This window comes from Aphelocoma coerulescens, chromosome 5 (assembly GCF_041296385.1).
Source record: "Aphelocoma coerulescens isolate FSJ_1873_10779 chromosome 5, UR_Acoe_1.0, whole genome shotgun sequence".
Lineage (NCBI taxonomy): Eukaryota > Metazoa > Chordata > Aves > Passeriformes > Corvidae > Aphelocoma > Aphelocoma coerulescens.
The window spans coordinates 36,777,127-36,797,837 of record NC_091019.1 but is presented as its reverse complement, the minus strand read 5'-3'; the positions used below and the strand labels follow the sequence as shown (position 1 = coordinate 36,797,837).

General features: G+C 38.3%; 1 protein-coding gene across 5 annotated transcripts in view; it reads right to left on the bottom strand.

Moving 5' to 3' along the window:
* The window catches only part of MEIS2 (Meis homeobox 2), a 173,878-nt gene that overhangs the window by 120,805 nt on the left and 32,362 nt on the right, over positions 1–20,711 (bottom strand). The window contains exon 9 of one of the 5 annotated variants that reach the window (XM_069017705.1): positions 9,824–9,925. The exons of the other annotated variants lie outside the window; for them this stretch is intronic. Within the exon in view, the coding sequence (XP_068873806.1) occupies positions 9,824–9,925 (102 nt within the window). The remainder of the gene's footprint in view (positions 1–9,823; positions 9,926–20,711) is intronic. 5 annotated transcript variants of the gene reach the window in all.

Genomic DNA, 20,711 nt, shown 5'->3' with positions numbered 1-20,711 from the left:
TATGTAAAAATTAGAAAACCGTGTCTCTCCAAATACTAATTTTGTGTTTCACACATGCATATATCATTAATTCAATTATAATTGTGTGCTTGACATAGTGCAGTAGCTCTTTTTCAATTATGGGATTCAGTGTGGGAAAACCTGCCACAAGAAAACCCATTTACTGTAAATGCATCCCTACAACCATTCTGAATATGTACGTATAAGTAATCAAGTTAAATGTTCTGTAGTCTATATATTCGAGGCCCTCTGCAGAGGTGACAGTAACCATGTCACCGTTCAGTGCACATAACACACTGTCAGATGAGCCCCTCCCCGTAACCATCACCTCCCAGCACACATACACACGCACTCACAAACACGTACACCTAGTATGACCCTGCATGCAGCATTTGCATGACATGAAAACTTCTACATCTCTACATCAGTGATTATTATCATTAAAAAAAAAAAAAAGATGCACATCAAGGTAGAGCTCTCACTTAATCAGAACTTTCCATCAACATCCTTCTCTTCTGTGCTTTTCCCTGGCATTAATTGTGCATTAGCAAAAATCATTTACTTTTAACAGTCATAGTTATTTTTTCTTGCCCTCCAGCAAAAATGCCTTGAAAGCCTGCCTGGAGGGCATCTAAATTATGTATCTGAAAAACTCTTCTGGCAAGGCATTGCAGGACCCCTACTTTCTTAAAATTCATACGAGCACGTCTTCCTGTTTTTGGGAAGGCATCAATCAAGAGCAGCAATATATGCCATATTCCTACATTAATATTTGAACTAATAACTTTAAAAAAAGGAAAGAAACAAGATCCGACTTGTGGCATAATCAAATGCAAAATAAATGAAGAATACTGGGACAGCACTGAGACTATATAGATTGCTGTGTTTTCCTTACACATCATTAGCCCGGAGCCACACGAAAGAGGAAAACAGAGAAGTGGAGAGTTTATGCTCCCTGCTGGTGTTTAAGAAGCCGAGGTCCTGGAAGGACATCTGGGAATTGTGCTGAGACGGTGGTTTTTGTAATTTAAGAATAGACATTCATTAGCAGTAAATGCCATAAATCCCATGCTAAGTAAAAACCTTGTCCAAGAAAGCCTAAAACAATAAACTCTGTGCTCAATGTAGCCTGAGCTAGACGCTCCATAGCTTCCTGAGGAATGCTATAGATTCACGAGCTAATTCCTATAGCCTCGTCTAGATCTGTAGTGCTACTAAACGAAATACATTGCTGCTACATACAGTCCATTTGCTTCAAAACTTTCATTTCAGCTCCATCTTCCCTCCCATGCCAGATCACCTTTCTCATACCGTGTCCCCTCTGAAAAACCAACCCTTTTGGACTGGAGAGACAGAAAAAGCCACAGCAAAGAGCTGGCAGATTAATTTTATTGACATTTCCATTTTCACTGCAATGTGATACCCTCCATCACATGGAAGAGATGACCCTCACTATTTACAGACTGACAGGCCACTTCATTACAACCACCCTGCCCCAAGGCAGAGCAGCTCCTTTCCATCTGCCCAAACACCAGAGCAAGACCCTGAAGTCGCTGCTCTCTTTCTCGTGGTTTTTTTTTTCTATTAATGATAGAGAAAGGAGAGTCAAATCACAGTAAACTAATCGAAGAGATTATGGAAGCTCTAAACACTGTAACCAACTGTTTGCTTTCGCAATATATTGGTTATTTAGAAAGCACTCCTTTCAGCTGCTTTCTTCCTCCCCATATATTCCACCCTACCCCTCTCTCACAGACACGTGTGCGCGCACACACACACACACACACACACACACACTTTCCACTACGCCAAGGAACTGCTGCAAGGCAAATTCTCACAAACACTAATGGCTTCTGACTGCTCCTTGGCAACCCCAGCATTTTAACCTGGGTGGATATGCTCTCCAAAATACAGACACTGGAGCTATCTCATCAGCTGTTCATGTGACACAGATGGAGAGTGGCTATTAGGAGCCAGGCAATGGGCCTTGGGGATCTGAGGTGCTGTACTGTAGCCTCAGGCAATTTTGAAAAGCAGTACCCGGAGATGGGGGAAAAAATCCCTACTGAAAGTGCAAGTTTGAAGTCAGTCAGTCTGTTTGTCTATCTGTCGTGCGGATAAAGATATCTTTGTCTCTTTATGTAAAAGTAATGTGTGTATGCACAGGATGTGTGGAGCTGTAAAACTTCTGCTCTGCACCATCCTTTCAAACCACACAAGCACCAGTTCACTCTATGTATACTCTCCTATTTGTGAGCATCCTTAGCAGGAGTCACCTACATGCTAAATCAGTGTTTGGACCTTTTGAAGACATTATTAATATCCTGGTTTTAAGAAGATAATAGCAGCCCAAGAAAGAAAAGTTCAGCTAAAGCTCCCGTTGCCTTCCCATTCTAATCAGCAGTTGAAATCATAAGAGTTGGTGCTTTCCTAATCTGCTCCATAACCTCATGAAAGAAAATTCAAATATTGTAAACTCCAAATGATATCAGAAGAAAAATACAGCAAGATTTTTTCCTCCTGGTGTATGACAGACCCAGCCCTGTTAATCTGTATTGTCATATCTTTAGTAAGACAACTACAACTGCTCATAGTAGTGGATGCAGTTTCTAGTGAGAAGAAATCATAGAAAAAGCCCATAACTGTCCTTTCCAAAATGGAATTATTTAATTCTGGTCCTAGTTTTCTGTATCCAAATAAATATCAGTTACTTTAAATGAAGAAAAATAAATTATCAAAAGCTACATAAAATGAATAGATATGAAAATCACTTTATGGCAGACTGGATTAACTATATTTTTCTCTACCATATGAAGGAATCAAAATTTAAGTCATTAAATCATCATTACAAGCGATTCTGCTTATATGAACTATTCATATCCTGTTTTAGATGGTAATTTTTAAGAAGAGTAGAGTCAAATCCTAAATTCTATGGAAATGGCAATTATACAAGCATAGTTATCCCAATTTTCTAGAGGAGAAATTAAGGCTAGATTTTGGTCCACTGTCTCTCTCTTTTACACAGTACCAAAAAAATTAAGTGTGATTTTCTTCTGCTTTCTGTACTGTTCACTGATTTGTTCTTGTGCAGACAGTATGCATTATTGCAAAACCCTATCAGTGGTCTAGGAAAGTGGAGAATTCTTAAGTGGCACTCTCTTTGTGGAGGTGTCAATGACTACGAAGGATTCGAGCCAGTAGAGAATTAGGCATTTTACCCAGCTTGTTTAAGATTATAGCAATGCTGTGTAATAGTCTCAATAACCCCTATAAAAGATGGAGAGAGTTTACAAGAAACCTTGCAAAGTGACCCACCTGGAGTTCCTTAAAGACCTTCTCTTCTAGGGGAAGAGTTTGTAGAGGACACTGAAGATGCAAGTCTTCTTTACACCGCGGGAAGCTGGGCTTCCACACTAGCTCTGTGTTCAGGTACTCTTAGCATGTGCTGAGGGTTTCCTTCCACAAGATAAATCCCTTTGCATTGAAAGCAAAGGAGACTACATCTTCTTTAAAAATATCATATAAATAGTTACAGCAGGGTTTCCACTGCACCATAATTCCAACTTAAATTTCTGCAAACTGATTTCCTTGGACAGACAAAATTGCAAAGCCCAGTGTTGACACAGCCAAGGACTCCTAGCGAAACATAGACCAGTCCTACATACGGCCTGTCCAACCTTATTGTATCAATGAATTTTTCTTTGTTAGTCCTCCACACTACCAGTATTATCTCAACCCTAGTCTTTGTGTTCTTCATGGAGTAAAAATACAGCAACAGATGAAGCAAGTTTAGAAGCTGCTTATCTTGTCTTTTTACCACTTGTGAACAGGATGAATAAGAAATTCCCAATCTATCAAAATGATAACTGAAAGGATGACCCAGTCAGGCCAAAGCACAGAAGCCTGGTAACAGTCCAGATTCAAATTCTAGAAATAGTTTCTGTTACCATCATAGCAAGTAGAGCAGTTATAAAAGTGATTTCGGGAAAAGAACATTTCAGAACCCAGTGTCTGAGTTTCTTCACCATCAGAGGTCCCTTACAGCTTTAAGGTTTGTCACACTGAAGGAAAAGAGAGAACAGCAGGAGTATCTAAACTGGGGGGAAGACAAGACACTTCACCATTTCTCTAAAAATAGTGGATGCAATACGAAAAGCAAGCCAAAGGATTCTGAAAAGGAAAGCTGCAGTGCACTATGCTTATCTTAAGTAAGCTATTCTAATCTTCCAGTCTAATATTTTGATGGAGTGGAATATTTAGATATAAATGCAAAACAAAGAGGAAAATCTGCATGCAGCCTATATTAATAATTTGCAATTATTTGTTTGTACTTACAATGCGTCCATCTGGACACATAAGTATTGTAAACCATTATTAATAAGGACATTCAGCTTAATAATATGATCTATATCACCACCAGAGAAAAATCTTAAAAATCTGGTTAATTATCACTGCCAAAAAGCTGGAGAGAGAAATGTCTGAAGATGGTTTTGAAGATAAGATAGTCTGTGTTGAATGGAAGACTGGCAGAGAGGGAAGGTCAGCTCCAGAATCAAAGACACTTCAGGAGAATCCTTATCTCCATTCTATCCTGTTAAAATTATCAGGCTTTTAGCCTTACAGCTCCAGTAGATCACAGATCTTTGAAGGAAGTTCTGGCTATGGATTGTTTTTTTTTTCTTTTCTTCTTAATTATCCTGTTCAAGGAAGTTGACTTAAGCCTCCTCACACCACAGGAGCCATATTTATCTCCTGCACTTATTGCTCAGGGAAACTGAGTTAACATAGGTTATGACTGGCAAATATGGGACTTTGAAAATCACAAACAGTTCAGGTGGGCAACCCAGCTTAGAGCTGTGTCATCAGTGGCAGTGCTCTGCCAGTACCTGTGCTGGTTTTGTTAAATTACTTTACTGCAGGAGGAAAGGAGCCATCAGAAGCTGTTCAGGGGCCTTACAGGCACTCTCAGCCTGTGCTGACCTGCATGATCACTTCTTCCTGGAGTGGAGTGTCCTCAAGTGAGCTGCTGCAATCAGACCACTGTTCTCTCCTCTGCTGTCTCTGAGACACCCGACATGTCTCATGGTTCTCTGTTCTATGTTTCAGTGAGCATCTTGGACAGAAATAAAGGTTGGACACTGGTGCACTAGAAGGAACAGGAAGACTTCAGACATACACCACTACCATCTCTCTTACTACAGAAAGTGTTATTCTTTTGCCCTTCTAGAGGCAGGAAGGAGGCAAAGACTTGGGCTTCGCTCTTGCTGTCGTTTTGGAGGATCTTTTGCTTTCCAGAATAAAATGCAGCAATTCCATTGGGCTGATAATGTAAAGATGATATGTATGAATTTCACATAAGGCATTAATAATTATTGCAAATTCAAATAGGAAGAAAACTTAAGATGCTCTCAGACCCCACCTACAAAACTATTCTACGTAATCTAATTACAACTCAGCAGAGTTTGTCATTCAGGAGTTAGTCCCTATTGCCATCTGGCAGTATGTGCTAAAGGCTTAAAGACTTGCATGGTATCCTGTATATAAAGTGTTTTTACAAGAGACAGAATGAAAACTGTTTCTTTTCTGTTTCTGGACAGGCACCTCTCTAGAGTCACTAATATATTTTATCTGCAAAAAGAAAGTTACAAATTTTTTTTATTTATTCAAAGTAGGAAAGACATTTCAGCTCTGTTATTATAGCCATGCATGTTATAAAATCAGTGATCTATGTCTTTCAAAATTATTTTCAGAATTGTTGAGTTTCACATTTCCCCTTTCATAATTTTTCTGTCCAAAAATAAGAAAAAAGCCTGGCTTTTTTGTGGCCTTAATTGTCTGTGTTTAGAGCTCATGTTTATTTGCAAAGTGAATTGAGAAATCTTAGAAATTCTGTCAAATGTCAAAAGTATATTTTTCTAGCTTTTATACGAGAAAACTTATAAACCACAGTTTAAATGTTAAGCTCTTTTATGCAGTCAGGAGGTTCATGGTTCGTTCATTGTGATCCAACATTTTTTCACATCAGGTGAAAAAAGTGTTCCAATGCAGACAAGAGAAACAACAGTAAAGTAACCTGCTAATTACTGATCTCTCTTACGTTCCTGCTGTGCTAAACTGTCCGGACATGTCGAAGTGAAATTTTTCTGCGATTTTCAAGTGACTAGTTCATGGCCCACTGCCGTGGAGTGCAGGAGAAGGGATGAAATGCTTTAGTTTACATGCAACATTTACTAACTGTGTGGGTTTTCCGACATTAAAGAGGGGACAGTGACCCATGCCACCTTTTTCACACTCAAAAGAGCACTGAAAAAACAGTCTTCATAGGCTTACCTCAGGCTTCCCTGGCCCTTAACACCCTCCCCCCAGGGTAGGAGCAGAAAGAGAAAAAAGAAGGGATTTTATGCTCCTTTCTCTTCAACTTTTCAGGCGGTATAAGCAGCATTTAGCAAATTCAGCCTCCAAATGGCTCCAAATGCTCTGAGCTGCAGGGGCTCATCCTTTGTTAGCCTCCCTCTATTTACACAGGATTTACGCAGGCTCTCCACTGAAGAGACCACATGTTTCTGACAGAAAGCACTTCCATTCACACTGCATCAGGCAACAGGATTGTAACCACTGCAGCTTCACGCTGACCTGAGATTAGGGATTTCAGCAACATTGAGATGGTAACAATCTGCTAACTAACGAAAATTATCCATGGAGAACTCTGCTGCATACTCCAGTTAAAACTACCATGGCCAGATAGATTAGGTTACTTAAAGGGGCAATTAAGAACTAGCTACTGTCGAGAATATGCATGTCCATCTACAAATAACATACACACACAGAAAAATATCAGCAGGGGGAAAAAAAAATTTAAAAAAAAATCAGACTGCAGCTTGGATTAAAACAATTTCACCCACTGGTTGAAGACATAAAGTGTAAAAACAGACAGATGGACACATATGTAAATGTGGCTGCATTTGTTTCTCTGGAACTGGCAAGTTAGTAATAACAGTATAGTTTAATAATTTATTTTCCATGGTATTTTCACACTGGTTAACTGGGCAGTGGCAACGTCTATGCAGAACTTCAGGAGCAGAATATTACCTTCTATCTAATTGGTTCTGGGGCAAACAAACTGAACTAAGCGACCTCTCTTGCCTCTACCTACAAAGACTCAGTACTGGAACCTGATATCAGTCTGGAGTTTTTAAAATTTGGTAATGTTTTTCTAACATCAATTTGGCCAGTCAGGATTTCTGCACTGAGATTTTTTCCCAGATTTAGTATTGTGTCAGGCTTTTTCAAAAACACATACACAAGCACAACAAACGTTGCTGGTTGGAGTTTGTGATTTTTTGCTCAATAGCTTTTCATGGGGCAAAAGAAAATTGGATGGGAGCACAGGGCCAGGAAGGACCACACAGATCCAGTTTTTGATGAGTTTTATTTTGACATTTTAATTTGGCAAATTATTTTGCTTCTGCAGCGAAGGACAAAATAATTCACTACCATAATAGTAACTCCTAGATGCATCTGATAACCACTTAAAAACTACTAGGTATATTCTAAAGTAGTCCATAATATATCATAATAAAGCTCTTCTGGGCACTCAATGATTCATTTTTAGTGATCTCTCAAATGCCCTTACCCACAGTTAACACTCAGATTTTATTAAGGAAGAAAGCAGGGACAAATGTCCACTTAAGTCCCAGCTCTCAAATTCAACTCTGCTTGCGCTGCAGTACCTAAAGCTAAAGCTTTTTTAATGTTCTATTCACCTCCCCTGTGTGGCATTTCTGCTAACACAGAGTTCACAATCTTTCAGCCCCAAACACAGAAGGCTGCTATCTTCAAGTCATCCGAGGAATGTGCCAGATACTATCATCTCCCCTGCAATACAAAGAACCAGAAAGAGGCAGAGACCAAAAGGAGACCGTGCTGATCAGGTTACTAAAGTCCAGAAAGTCTTTCCCAGAATGCTAAATGTTAATCTTTGAACCAGAAAATGTTATAATTAAGATCCTTGTAGTTGGAGGAAACGCTAGCTGGAGAAGTCAAAGGTATAGCCATTTGAAGTTGTACTTTTTTGCACGTTTATCCTAATCTCGCACCCCTCATGCTGGCACAACTGCCATCAAGCACTTTGTTCTATTCAAGCAAAATTATCATTAATGTCAGTGGCAGTTTTGCCTGAGTAAGAAGTGTAAGACCAGATCCTTGTCTTATTCACAGAGAATTGCAAGCACTGCACAATTCCAGAGGAGATACACTCATTAAAACATTTGGTTTATGCTGATTTATGATGCTCTTCTATTTAAAAGTAAAACTCACTTTGTACCTCACAAGGAAAGTGTTCAATGGACTTTTTTCTACATGGTTTTAACTTCAATTTCCACCCTCCTCACCTCAGTACAAGTTGGTAAGTGTACTCCCAGTTTTTGGTATCTAGGCTGAAGGAAAGCATTATTAAAATAGGTTTAAGTATTTTATGTGCTTCAGTAATTACTTTGCAGTGTGAATGTAAATAGCTGTTATTCTGTTTAAATTTTTCATCCTACTAAACACTGTCACACAAAGTGTCCTTGTGCTGCAGTTTAAGTGGCATTCTTTTAAAATCTTTTTTTATATATTTTTAGAGAAGTATTTTTGGCATTCTCATAGTAATTCTGTTAAGAATACCAGCTGCAGACTGGCTACAGCTGAGGCAACAATAACAAGTCATTAAAGAAATCAGGAGACAAAAAAAATATTTTTCTTTTGCTGAAAGCACATCTCCTTTAAGAGACTATTTTCCTTTTTTTAGTTCTGGGATAATGTTTTTCATTTTCTCAATCAACTGTATGAAAGTAAGTATACATTAAAGAGCTATATTTTGTTTAAAGTACCATTTTTTATTTGCTATCCTGTTTCTTTTGTCATCAGAATAATATCAAATGTGGGCAATATAGCTAAGTTCAATTAAAATTCTACCTGCAGCTGAAGTAATTAAGCTCAATTGTACCTCATCAATATTTAACCTTTAGTATTTTGCAGTTGTTTATATATAGCAGAATGTGAGAACTTAAAAGTAGATGATGACTAACATCATGCACAATTCTTGTTCATTAAATCATTAATGCAGTTTCTTTAAGAGTAAAAATGACTGGGTTTTTTTAAAGGAAAATAGCAATCAGAACATCTCAATTTTCCTCACAGCCGTTAAACTTAGTTACAAACTGTGAGATATTTTAATGTCTTGCAGTTCCCCCCTTAGACCCTATGCTGTTTGACACAACTTCTTGTTCAGGAGACAGCCCCTAAAATGTTGCCCACTAGTATAGCAAGAGTCCGTGTACTGTCCACATTAGAAATCTCTTTTTTCAGGACTATTTAGTTATTAAGAAAGCCCAAGTTGAAATATTACATATAGGTAACCATGGATAAGATTTTTTCATCATTATAAAAAAAGAAGTTAGGACTAGAAACATAATAGACAGTTATTCCTGAGAGATACTAAGTCAAAAGCTTCAATTACCAAAAAGCACACTTGTTAGGCCATGAGTCCAAAATGCACATTAGTCTATTTTAAGATGTATTAAAGAAAAATTGGAGGATGGCTAAAAGTTTTTTAAAAAAAAGATGTTTTAGTAGAAAGGTCTCAAAAAGAACCATAAAACCTTTTTCTGGTGATAAAATGTATACAAATGTGTGTGTTACATAAAACACAAATAAAAGTACTGTCCTTGATATGCATTCACAAACACCTGAACCGCATAAGAAGAGATGCTTGCTAGGAATGCATAGTTCAGAAAAAATTTAAAAGTACAAAACAACTCCAAACTCCCCAAGTCTTACATACCATAAGAGCTCCAACACCTATGCACAGTAGGGTGGAATAACCCGCTGGGTGCTGCGGACATATATATGCACCTCCTCCTAAAGTGTTCATTTGGCTGGCAGTCTGGAAAATGCCAGAATGTGAAGGGTTACGTGGCAACACTGACAGTCTGCTCTTGCAGGTTTAACTTAAAGGCCATACTTTAAATATAGTGTGCTATGTATTTGGAAACACAACTGATACTCTTTGATATGCTACTTGACGCTCACAACGAAGGACTCGATCAAGTCTTGCTCCCACTGGTGAATCATGTCCCAAATGACAACAGCGTGCTTTGGACCTGCCCATATTTATTTTTGGGGGTACAGTTTTGCAGAAGTCTTTTCCTCCAAGAAACCTTGTAAATGTTAAGTGTAAACCATCTATAACTTACATGCTATATATATTGGATGATTAAAAGAGGTTACTGGAAAGGCTGGAAATGTTTTCTTTCTTTGCAGCTCAGTAGATGGACAAAAAGAGCAAGCATTAGAGTGCTAAAGCTCCTAGCTAGTCCCTGACAGATAGCTTTATAATATCAGAAAGGCAGACAAGCAATTTATTTTTTCCCATTGTATAATTTTACTGATTTGTTTCAGGATAATATGATTAAAAAACAAGCAAAAAAGAAGGGACAGCTACAGCTGCCTCTCTCTGCAGCCAAACTGTCCCATAAGGCGCTTTGGGCTGCTTTAAATGATTGAAAGAATGGACATACACAAAGTTGCATAGAAACAGGGGGAAAAGCTTTTGACGAAAGCTTCTATGAATCGAATTTAGAAAATAAGGAAGCCTAAAAAGAGCAAAACCACAGGGTACTAGCTTGTTGTAACACTATTTTCTTAAAAGTTCCCAGCACAAAACTCAAAAGCAAAGACACCCCACTCTGACACCCGATGCTTTGCCTTTTTGCTCAAATCCTGTAATTTCATTTCAGGTCTTTCATTGTTGCAGAAAATATTACAAAACACAAATATGCAGTGCATACAAAGTCTTCCTAGACTGATTTGTGTCTCTGAGCTCTTTCTAGGGAAGAGCCTCACAAACTGGGCTCCAGAAAGCTTACATCACCCCACTCCCTCCCTTCAAAGGAGATAGGGTTGCCTACATGTAGGAACCCCAAAGGAAAAGCCTAGCAAGTTATGAGACCTCCCTTCCTTCAGGTTCAGATGGGTAAAATGGAGTTTCCCTCTGGACCTAGGTTCACCTAGCCAGTCAGAGAGCTGACCTGTCTGCCATAAGATCAAATATAAGCCCCACCAATCAAGTAGCAGTCCAGGCTAAATGTGCTGATGCAACAAATTTCCAGATCTTGATCACACGAGGCAGGGGAGTCATTCTTCTCAGTGATAAAGTCACTGAATGCACTCTTGAGGAGATAAAAAATTAAGAACTGGCTGACTTTGCACCATTTGAGTGAGTTATTCGCCACTGACCCAGAACAACAGAATTGTCATGTTCTGACACCAGCTAGGAATGACTGTAGGCATGGTCATCTCTGACTCCTTAATGCAAGTCTGTAAGGAGGAAACAGGAATCATTTCTGAACTGGTTAGTGGCATCAATCCAGAAAGTACAGTGTTTAAATGCATTATGCATTAGAAGAAACTTCACACAGTCTCTCCATCTCTCCCTCCTTCTCCCCCTCCTCTTAAAAAACTTGGTGAAATGATGCCAATGAGAGGGCTTGGTACTCAAAAAAAAAAAAAAAAAGGGAAAAAAATTAGCAAATAGGATCTCAGCTAGTAAGATTTGCCTCAGAGACATTAAGACATTAACCCGCCCTTCACAATTTTATAGTTAAGATATTTTTACCTGTGTTTTACTATGTCAGCTTTTAAAACTTAACAGAGATTTATACAGCACATAAGAATTGAGATGCTAATAGCATTGGAGCATTATCTTGCACAGGATATTCTATTCCCTTTGTCTGTTATTGGCTCAGAAAGTTACCTTCAATAAACTTTAAGGAGAAGATTTTTTTTTAAACTGCTCAAATAAGCAAGGCACACAGCTTTCAATGAAAACTGCTTTGAAAGTAATACTTAATATTCCTTTTCATAGTAATTGGTGGTGGCTCTTACATAAGTGAATATTATTTATTATTACTTTTAAATACAAACATGCCAACACACTCCTGTGCTCATTTGAGCACTACATTTTTTCAAGTCTGAGCATGGCTATTGTTTTTACTAATTCTTCATTTCTAAATGCACATCATAAAGAGAACATCCTGGAATACCCTGTTAGAAGGCAGGTTCTTGGACATAAGTACTTGTCATCAAAATAGATACACAAGGACATCTTATTTCTTTTCTCCTTCAGCTAAATAGCAGGATTTCCATTTTCGGTACTAGGAGCAAAAGCAAGTCTTAGCACTGTAATTTTGGTAAACAGACCAAACAGTTTTTTGTATTTGTGGCTGGCCAAAATCCTGAAGTATGAAGAGTATTATTATCCAATCTTTATTTCCTGCAGCATATGTGAGAATTTGTTCTGAGAGACCAGGGGAAAACTAAGATTTATCATTTTCTCTTTCTACTTCTGATGTACTCAATGACAAAACACTTTCTGGACCTCACTTCACCTGCCGCACATGCTATGTTTCTGTTTTTGGGGATTGCACACACGGAGCAAGCCAGCATTCCCAGGAAGAAGAGCTCCAAGGGACCAGGACCTGCCCCTGCTGCTGGTCTCTCTGCAGTGAGGACACTTACACGAGCACCAGCCCTCACATTTAAATGGAGAGTACTCAGAGAACAGGAAAGAATTATAACATGGAGTGCAGGTCTGGGACCATTTTTCTGAAATGAACACCAGCATTCACAATTCAGTTATGAAGCACTAACAAAACCCCCTTTTCAACCCTGTTTATTTCTTGCAGAACAGATTCAAACTGGATAATGCAAGGAAAGAAAAGTTATATCAAGGAGATGAGACAGCTATCCTTTTCTCCCTGACCGTGCTGCTTTCTGGTACTGATGGTGGCTTTTCTTCTGTGCGATAAAGGTTCAGTGAATTATGCAAGCCTGGGCCCTGGTTGTTGATGGTTCACAGATTGTACATCTTTAGCAGCACCACCCCATCTATTACTGTGGAATTAGTTGACAATACTACTAGTTGCACCAAAAAAATAAACTAATTGGTCCCTGAGGATAGCTAGGTGCTTTGGAAGTCTTTTTAACAAATAGAAAAAAAAATTATCTCCCATAGTGATTTGCCAGCCTTCCTATACTCTATCCAGCACATAGGGACTTCTAAATTACATACTATAATTGACATCAAATATCTGTCCCATCAGTGAATATCTTTATTAGCATCAAAATCACTCACAACTAGTGTTCCTCAATGTTATTAAACAGAACTTGTTCTAGGTGTTGCCTTACTAATTAGTCAGGATGAGCCCGAGGAAGAAAATCTGGGTCATGTTAAATTAATTGGAATGAGCATGAAAATTAGCAGAGCAAACTGCATCAATTTTCTATAGAGAGCCTTTCTTCATGTTGAGAATAAAAATGGATATTATGAGGCATTAACCAAACTGCCTTCTGTGACTGCCAAGAGGTGTGTTACAGTAGCCCAAAAATATCATGCTCACAGATTTTCAGAAGTTAATGAGACATTTCCAGGAATGGTAAATACATGGTATTAAAATGGGTGTGCCTCTTATGGGAAAATGCCAAGTCATTTCATGTTTATTCAGGCATAACAAGCTCCTCAAAATGAGCATAATTTAAGAGGTGAATAGTGCAAAGAGGGCTAACATTCAACTAATTTTCCTTAAGAAAGAAAAGATTAAATTGAACAAAAAATGAATTAAGAGGTTTACAAATCAACAAGTCAACCATCAGATTGCAGCCTCTGCTCAGTATATTCTCATCAGCCCCTGCCATGAAGTTTTCAAAAAATGTCCCGAAGGCAGGGAACAAAGCGAGCAGAACTGATTACAGCCACACTCACCGCCTTGCTGTCTAAACTCTGTTTGGCTTCCTAATGAGCTCACTAAAAACCTAATTCATCTCCCATAACCCTTCTCAGCCCTCCTTGAAATTCACCATTATGGAAATTACAGATGAAACATTTACAGGCTGTGTTCAAATTACTGCTTCTTCAACAGGCAGGTCCCTGACCCTCACAATGAACACAATAGAGGTATGTCCGGCATGAAACCACTTGAGCCGCAGCCTATAGAATAAAGAGGCTCAGGAAGGTTAAGACTTTTTCTCATGGTGACAATGATTTCCACATTAATGCTTTCAGTTCCATGAATATGGGAATTTTGTGGGTTTGACAGTATATCAAATACAAATTGTAATTCGGAAGGGGAGAAATGAGTTGTACTGATGACAAATAGCTGAAATAGGCTAATGTGAATTCCCAGCCTGTTCATGAGGAAACTCCCTCAGTTCCTCATTACATGAAGTCAAAATGATCCTCACGGCACCTAGCCTGTAACTGGAAGATTACTGAATTGATGGATCCTTAGTTTAAAATGCAGCTGTTTTATTCTGCTTTAGTAATTAATTCTTTTTCCAATACCATATTGATTAAGCGTAGACCCTGATAAAGTTCAAACTGAGAAGAATCTCTAGTGACTTCCTTAGTTGCTCCAGAGACTCAATGAAAACTTCCTACAATTCCACCTGCCTCCTCAGAGTGCTGATCCAATGAACAGAACAGTTTTTTTCTCATAAATTAGTTAGGCCATGTGGAGCTGTATTAGCTGATCGTTGCTTTTGTCTCTCTACTTGCTGACTTGCTTTTCACTTTTGCTGTCCTTTGTGCTGTCACACACAAAGTCGGAGTGCAGCTGCCATGCTGAACCCAAACCAAGGTAAAGAACAATTCGTACAAACTACATTTTTTTCCCCCCACTTTATACAGCTGCAACTCCCTGAGCAGCATTGCACTCAATAAGGCCTCCTGGGATCCAACTAGCAGAGAAATCTGTGCTGAAGCATGCAGTCGTTCTGTGGGACTAAAGAGTGTTGAGGGGAGGAGGGGGAATAACCTGTTTTCTTCAAGACTACTCCATCTTTTGGGGTAGAATATTTGCTCTTTCGTTTTTAGCGGCCAAAGATCCTCATATTATCTGGGTCTTTACTTAAAAAAAAAAAAACAAAAAAAAAACGAAACACCAAAAAAACAAAACACAGAACACAAAAAACCCAACAACCCAAAATCCAAAGAACAAACAAGCCCAAACCACACTCCTAAAACACTACAGCCACTTGAGACAAGAAATCACCACTTCACCTATAACAAATGGGATGCAGATTCCTGTTGACTAACAGTAAGGCAGTGGCTGTCCGTGAAGAGCCATTGCAAACACAGCAGGAAATTACAAGAAGCAGCAATGACCAACTCGATGCTGCTTTTCAGGGAGTCACCTGTGCCAGAGTGAATTCAACAGAGCACAGTAACAAAGTTTCTTAGACTAGAACCAGTACAATGGACTTTTTAAAAATGAAAATCAGAAATACATTGGTCTGGAAACCTTTCTAACACTTTACAATTATTATTTCTTCTCCAACCTACCCCAGCTCTTCTCCTTCCCTTTCCTACCATCTGAAAAAGAAACTGCTGCTGCCTTCTGCGTCTGCACCCTACAGTTTGTAACTTGGACCTGTGTGTCTGAAGGGTAACACGCTGTTTATACAGGTTTCCACAAGAGTGATACCAAGTGATTTACAAAAGTTCAGGATCTGAGAGAGTGGCAGGCACATCAGATATTAGCAATCCTTCTTCAGGTGCCGTATTAGATAATGAGGCTATGTAAAGGCTAAGGGTCTCATGCTAATTTCATACTGTCTGAGGCCCTGACTTAACCTCTGCCTTCCCACTAAGGCAAAAACAAGCTGGTTTTCAACATTTCTTCGGGAGAATCTGTTCTGTCTGGACTCATCCAATTTATATTTGAAGCGCTACGTAACCAGGAGGGCGCAAGGACAGCAGTGGGCCAGGACAGCCCCTGTGCATGGTGGGCCAGGACAGATAACGGCATTCCCCACCTTCAGAGCATTCTTCCTTAGGGTGAAAGGTCACCCTTCGCAGATGTCTCCAGCAGACACTCTGTTGTCTGAAGGTTGCATCATGCAATTCATGCAGTCACTCCTAACAATGCACTGTTCTTATCCAGATACGTAAACACGTTGCACTTCTAAATAATTTCCTTGTTAAGGACAACTTGTTTTTTTCCCCCGAGTTTTGTTCAGCTATCACAAAAAGTAAGGAACACTGAGAAAAAAGCAGTGCGACTCCGCTTTGCCAGTTCGCAGCTTAAAAATTCTATTTTCGTTTTCTGTCAGGCTATTCAGTACAAGAAGATGCGTCTGGTTTATTCCCACAAAAGAGAAATAAAACCACCATATCCCAAAATGTCTAACAGTAAAGCATATAGTTTAGAGGCAAAAAAAGCACACATTTGGTGAAATGGAAAATTGTAAGCTTTTTGTCAGAAAACTTACGCAGCCAGAAAAATTCAATGAAGAAAATTAGTTTCAGTTTAATATAGCCTATTCCAATTTCTTTCATTTAAAAGTAACAAACATATACCCTGCATGGACAAGTGCAAAAAGGAGATTTCTATGTTCCCATATTTGTTACAAATTCACTTTTGCCTGGTGCAGAAAGTTTATTTCTTGGAAACACTTCAGAAATAATAGGTCCTGGTTGCTACAGTCGCTCAGATTTTTAATTTCTAGTGCCTCCAGATAAACACTATAACAAAGATTTCTTCTTTGTTGAGTACAGTTACTCTAAAGCAGTTGGAAGCTATCACATGTACTACAACACAAGTAATCTCATTCTAGAATGGATTGAAACAAGCTTATCAGGATTGTTATCTGTTTATAAATTATATATTTAACAGTAAAGTCAGACAGACATTGCTGGAATGTTACACATGGGGAAACACGATTAGAGATATGCCAAATTGCTCAACCTAATCCCAAGCAATAGAATCTTAAGGGCACTGGGAATTTCTAGAAGAATTAATCATTATATGTTGTAAAAAGCTCAATTAAATACCCTTAGAAACCAAGCAGGGATCCTTTCAGACCTGCCTGCAATATGTAGTCCTCTCAGCTGCAGAATGTTTGCCTCTCTGAGCATCCCTTCTCTTCTCATTCCTTTAGATACTGAACCTATGGAAAGCACATTTTCAGGAAAAAAATCTTCAGTGCTTTCATGTCTCATATTTTATACACTTGGCCATCTTGAATTAGTAGGAGTCAATGAAGATGCACATTCTTAAAAACAGCCGCAACTTCATTGGTCTAATCTATGAACTTTAAAGACCTTCATTTTATGAGCTTTCTCAGGGTAGGTATTTCAGTGTTCGAAAAACAAGGTTATGGACTGTTAAGTTAAGCACATGTTCTGCATCAACATTTTAGTTTCAGCAGGTTATTTGGTGCCAAGTTTGCCAGTCAGTATCATCAATTCGAAATATGTGCTTGTTTGTTTTTAACAGGTGTTTTGAGAACAGCACAGGACAGGAGAAAAGCAGTGTTAATATATTCATTTAGTATTTATCCTTAATTCTGAAAATCCCCTTCCCTCTAAAACATGACAAAATTTCACCTCAGGTGTTTAAGACACATAGGGATGGAGCTGCAAAGGAGTGCAAATAAGTACTTCTGTTACTTCACCAGCCTGACGATTTGCGCACTCACATCTATTGAACATTTTTTCTCATCTAGTAATCACAGACTTGGGTTTACATATGGTATAACCCATCTATTTATAGAAAACTACCTTTTATTGTGCAACTGATGTTAGCTGTAGAAGAAAAAAGTAAGACTGAAGCTAAAAACCCAGTACCCTTTAGATAATGAAACATAACCATGGACTTTAACTCAGTCTGTTCTTCTGAAGATAATTTGTTAGAGTTTGCATCAGAGGACAAAGAGGGAGAAGAAATTAAAGCAGTCTAAAACCAAAATTGGCTTATCTACACAAGTTATGCCACAGAACCAAAATAATAGATTGCCCTTAAAACTGAGTAACAGCAAAACATAACAGTAAGATTTACACACACACACACACCACTGTCACGTTTGTGGGTCAGTTGAGATGGCGCATCACAATTTCACAATACACACACACACACAGATACACACTTCTTGCAGGTGTTATCTCAGACTTGGTCTGCTGAGAAGCCAAGTGAATCCCCACAGCGACATTTGAAGGTTTAAAAGCTCAAGTTTTTGTTTCTAAATGCCTATGAAAACATTGCCTGTGCTCAGAGGCCTTTTAAAACAAAACCAAAGCTTTTAAAGCTTCAAAAGCGGTCATGGGAATTTGTTCATCAGGAGGGAATCCTAAATGAAGGCCAAGATTCAGTGGATTCCCCTGGACATGAGAAAAGCCATAGCCTGTCTGCAGTTCTACAGTTTCTTATAACAGTTGTGGGCTGATTCAAGCAAAACCTGAGAAACCTTTGTTCATGCTTTACATTTTACAAAACCAACTTTTAAAAGGTTTATGTCCTACTATTCTTTGCTATACTATTTAAACCCCCCCCAAAAACAACAACAATCCCTCCCACCAGACCTACCAAACAAAGAATATTGCCAAAAAATACCCCTACTGAAAAACACCCCTACCTTCATGGATGCTTAATGTAACTGCAAGACCACCCCCCAAAGTCATTAACTTAAATTTAAAAAAAAAAAAAAAAGGAGGAGGGGTGGAAGCTAAGCTTAGAATTTCTAATGTTATAACCTTAAATACATACAGGACATGAAGGAAACCAGCTGGCTGTTGCTTTTTAATATATGGGAGATGATTTAGAGAAGGAAATATTCTAATGCTATGTTAAAGACCTAAACTACTTTGAAAAACTTTTTTTTTAAAAAAGCCAATGTTTTCTATCTATGACATTCTAAAAAAATATAAGAAGTTCCTAACAAGTTGTTTAAAGGACTGTTATAAAAAGGCAGCTAGAAAATAAAATTTGAGTGGATCAAGTCTGCCAATTCAGTTATTTAAAGCATAAGAATCCTGGTGTAAATGAAGTCTTTCTTCTGAAACTGAGAGATACAGCTTTTACTCAGTTTTAAGTTAAAGCCCACAAGTAAAAAACCCATGTTTTCACCTGAATTTAACAGCAACATACCTGCCCACAGACCTTCTCCCTTTTCTTTTGGATGCAATTTTTTCATTTTGCTCACAGAAGCTATACCTTGCTCCACTGAAATAAGACAGACAACTCAAGAACAGCTAATGAGCATGGAGAAGGCATAAGAGCAGAGTATATTACGTTGGGGTTTTTTACATTCAAAAACAATATCCTTCTCAAATGACCTTAAATAAAATTAATCATGTGATAAAAACCAGCAGTTTGATGGAGGACTGGAACAGAAGATGAATACATGGATCCTCCACTGGATATCTGGTCGTGCATGAGTGTGTCCTGCTCATTACAGCCACAGTACAGGACCCTTTACATCCAAGAGTACTACAGTGGCAAGCAAAGCAGGTCCAAGTGGATGGTTCTAGGGTTTGCCTCGACTGCAGCGTGCTCTTTGCATAGTTTACAAATTACGTGCTAGACAGAGTTCGCAGTCTCTTAAGAACAACTGAACCTTACAAGGAAATTCTCTAAGGAAGCATGTAAAATGTTTATAAGTGAATAAACAAGGGAAAAAAATACACACACACCTCCTAAGAACATGAGCAACTCCTCTGAGCTCGCACAAGGCAGTCATGAAAGTAGCATGAGAAACAAATTCCAATCCGTACTCGCTGATTATTTGAAGACAAATTATATAGAGATATTTTTTTTGCCACACAGGCACACTAAGATTGAATCAATTCTGCCTTCAGATGTACAGACTGTGCTCCCACCAACTCCCACTGAAGTCAGAATTTGACCTATTGTGTACTTTACATTCACATCAATGAAGTCAGTAAGAATGCAGAAAATTGCTTTAGAAAGATGTAAAATTCTTTACTAGTTCTAAAATAAAAGGACAGCTTATTCCTTTTAAACAAACCAGATTGATAGCCATTTGGAAGAGCTTAAAGGAGGGTTAATTGGCATACAGTAAACCTGAATTCTGACAGTGTGGACTTCTAGCTAAAATGACATTCTCTTTGGTGGTCTTAGGACTGTAGGATTAGTTTACAAGAAAGTAGAGAGGGGTTTGAAACCAAACCCTGAACGTCAGTGATGAATTACCAGATTAGAAAGGCCTGCCCAAATTCAGATTCAGAAGGGAAAACAAAATAACAAAAAAAGGGGCATAATTTTAGCTAAGCCTGAGTTATAGATTAATAGCATGAATGAAAGATCTTTAAAAACAAAAAAAGAAATCAATAAGGCCCTTCTTTCATAAAACTTTGCTCATACACAGAACTTTATCCCAAACTATGCTCAGAGCTGGGAATATGAACTGCAATAACATCCAACTCAGGGAAATAATTAGGATAGCCAGTTCACAAATAAATGTAAATGTCTCATCTATCATTGTAGATATACACTACAGAAGATATTCTTGAAATAGATAAGGTAGGATGAGTTTCTCCTGAGAGAAGAAAGCAGAAAACAGGAGCATATAGAGTGTAAGACATACAGTATCAACTACATCTAAAGTAAGTTTGTCAACTTAAGAGAATTTCCCTTAAAACTGAAAGATGGTCCCTTAAAACGGAAAGAAAACAGTAAAATCTGTAAGCAATTAAAACATAAGAAATATTCTTCACTAATATGATGGTCTTTGTCATGTCTTTTTAATGGAAAACTGCACTGTTACTTCTCTCTTGGATTAAGTAGGGGCACTGCAGTCATTTTTTTCTTTTTAAGATCCTTTCACAAGCCAAGAACAGAACATACAGAATTGTAAGACATACAGGATGCTAATGC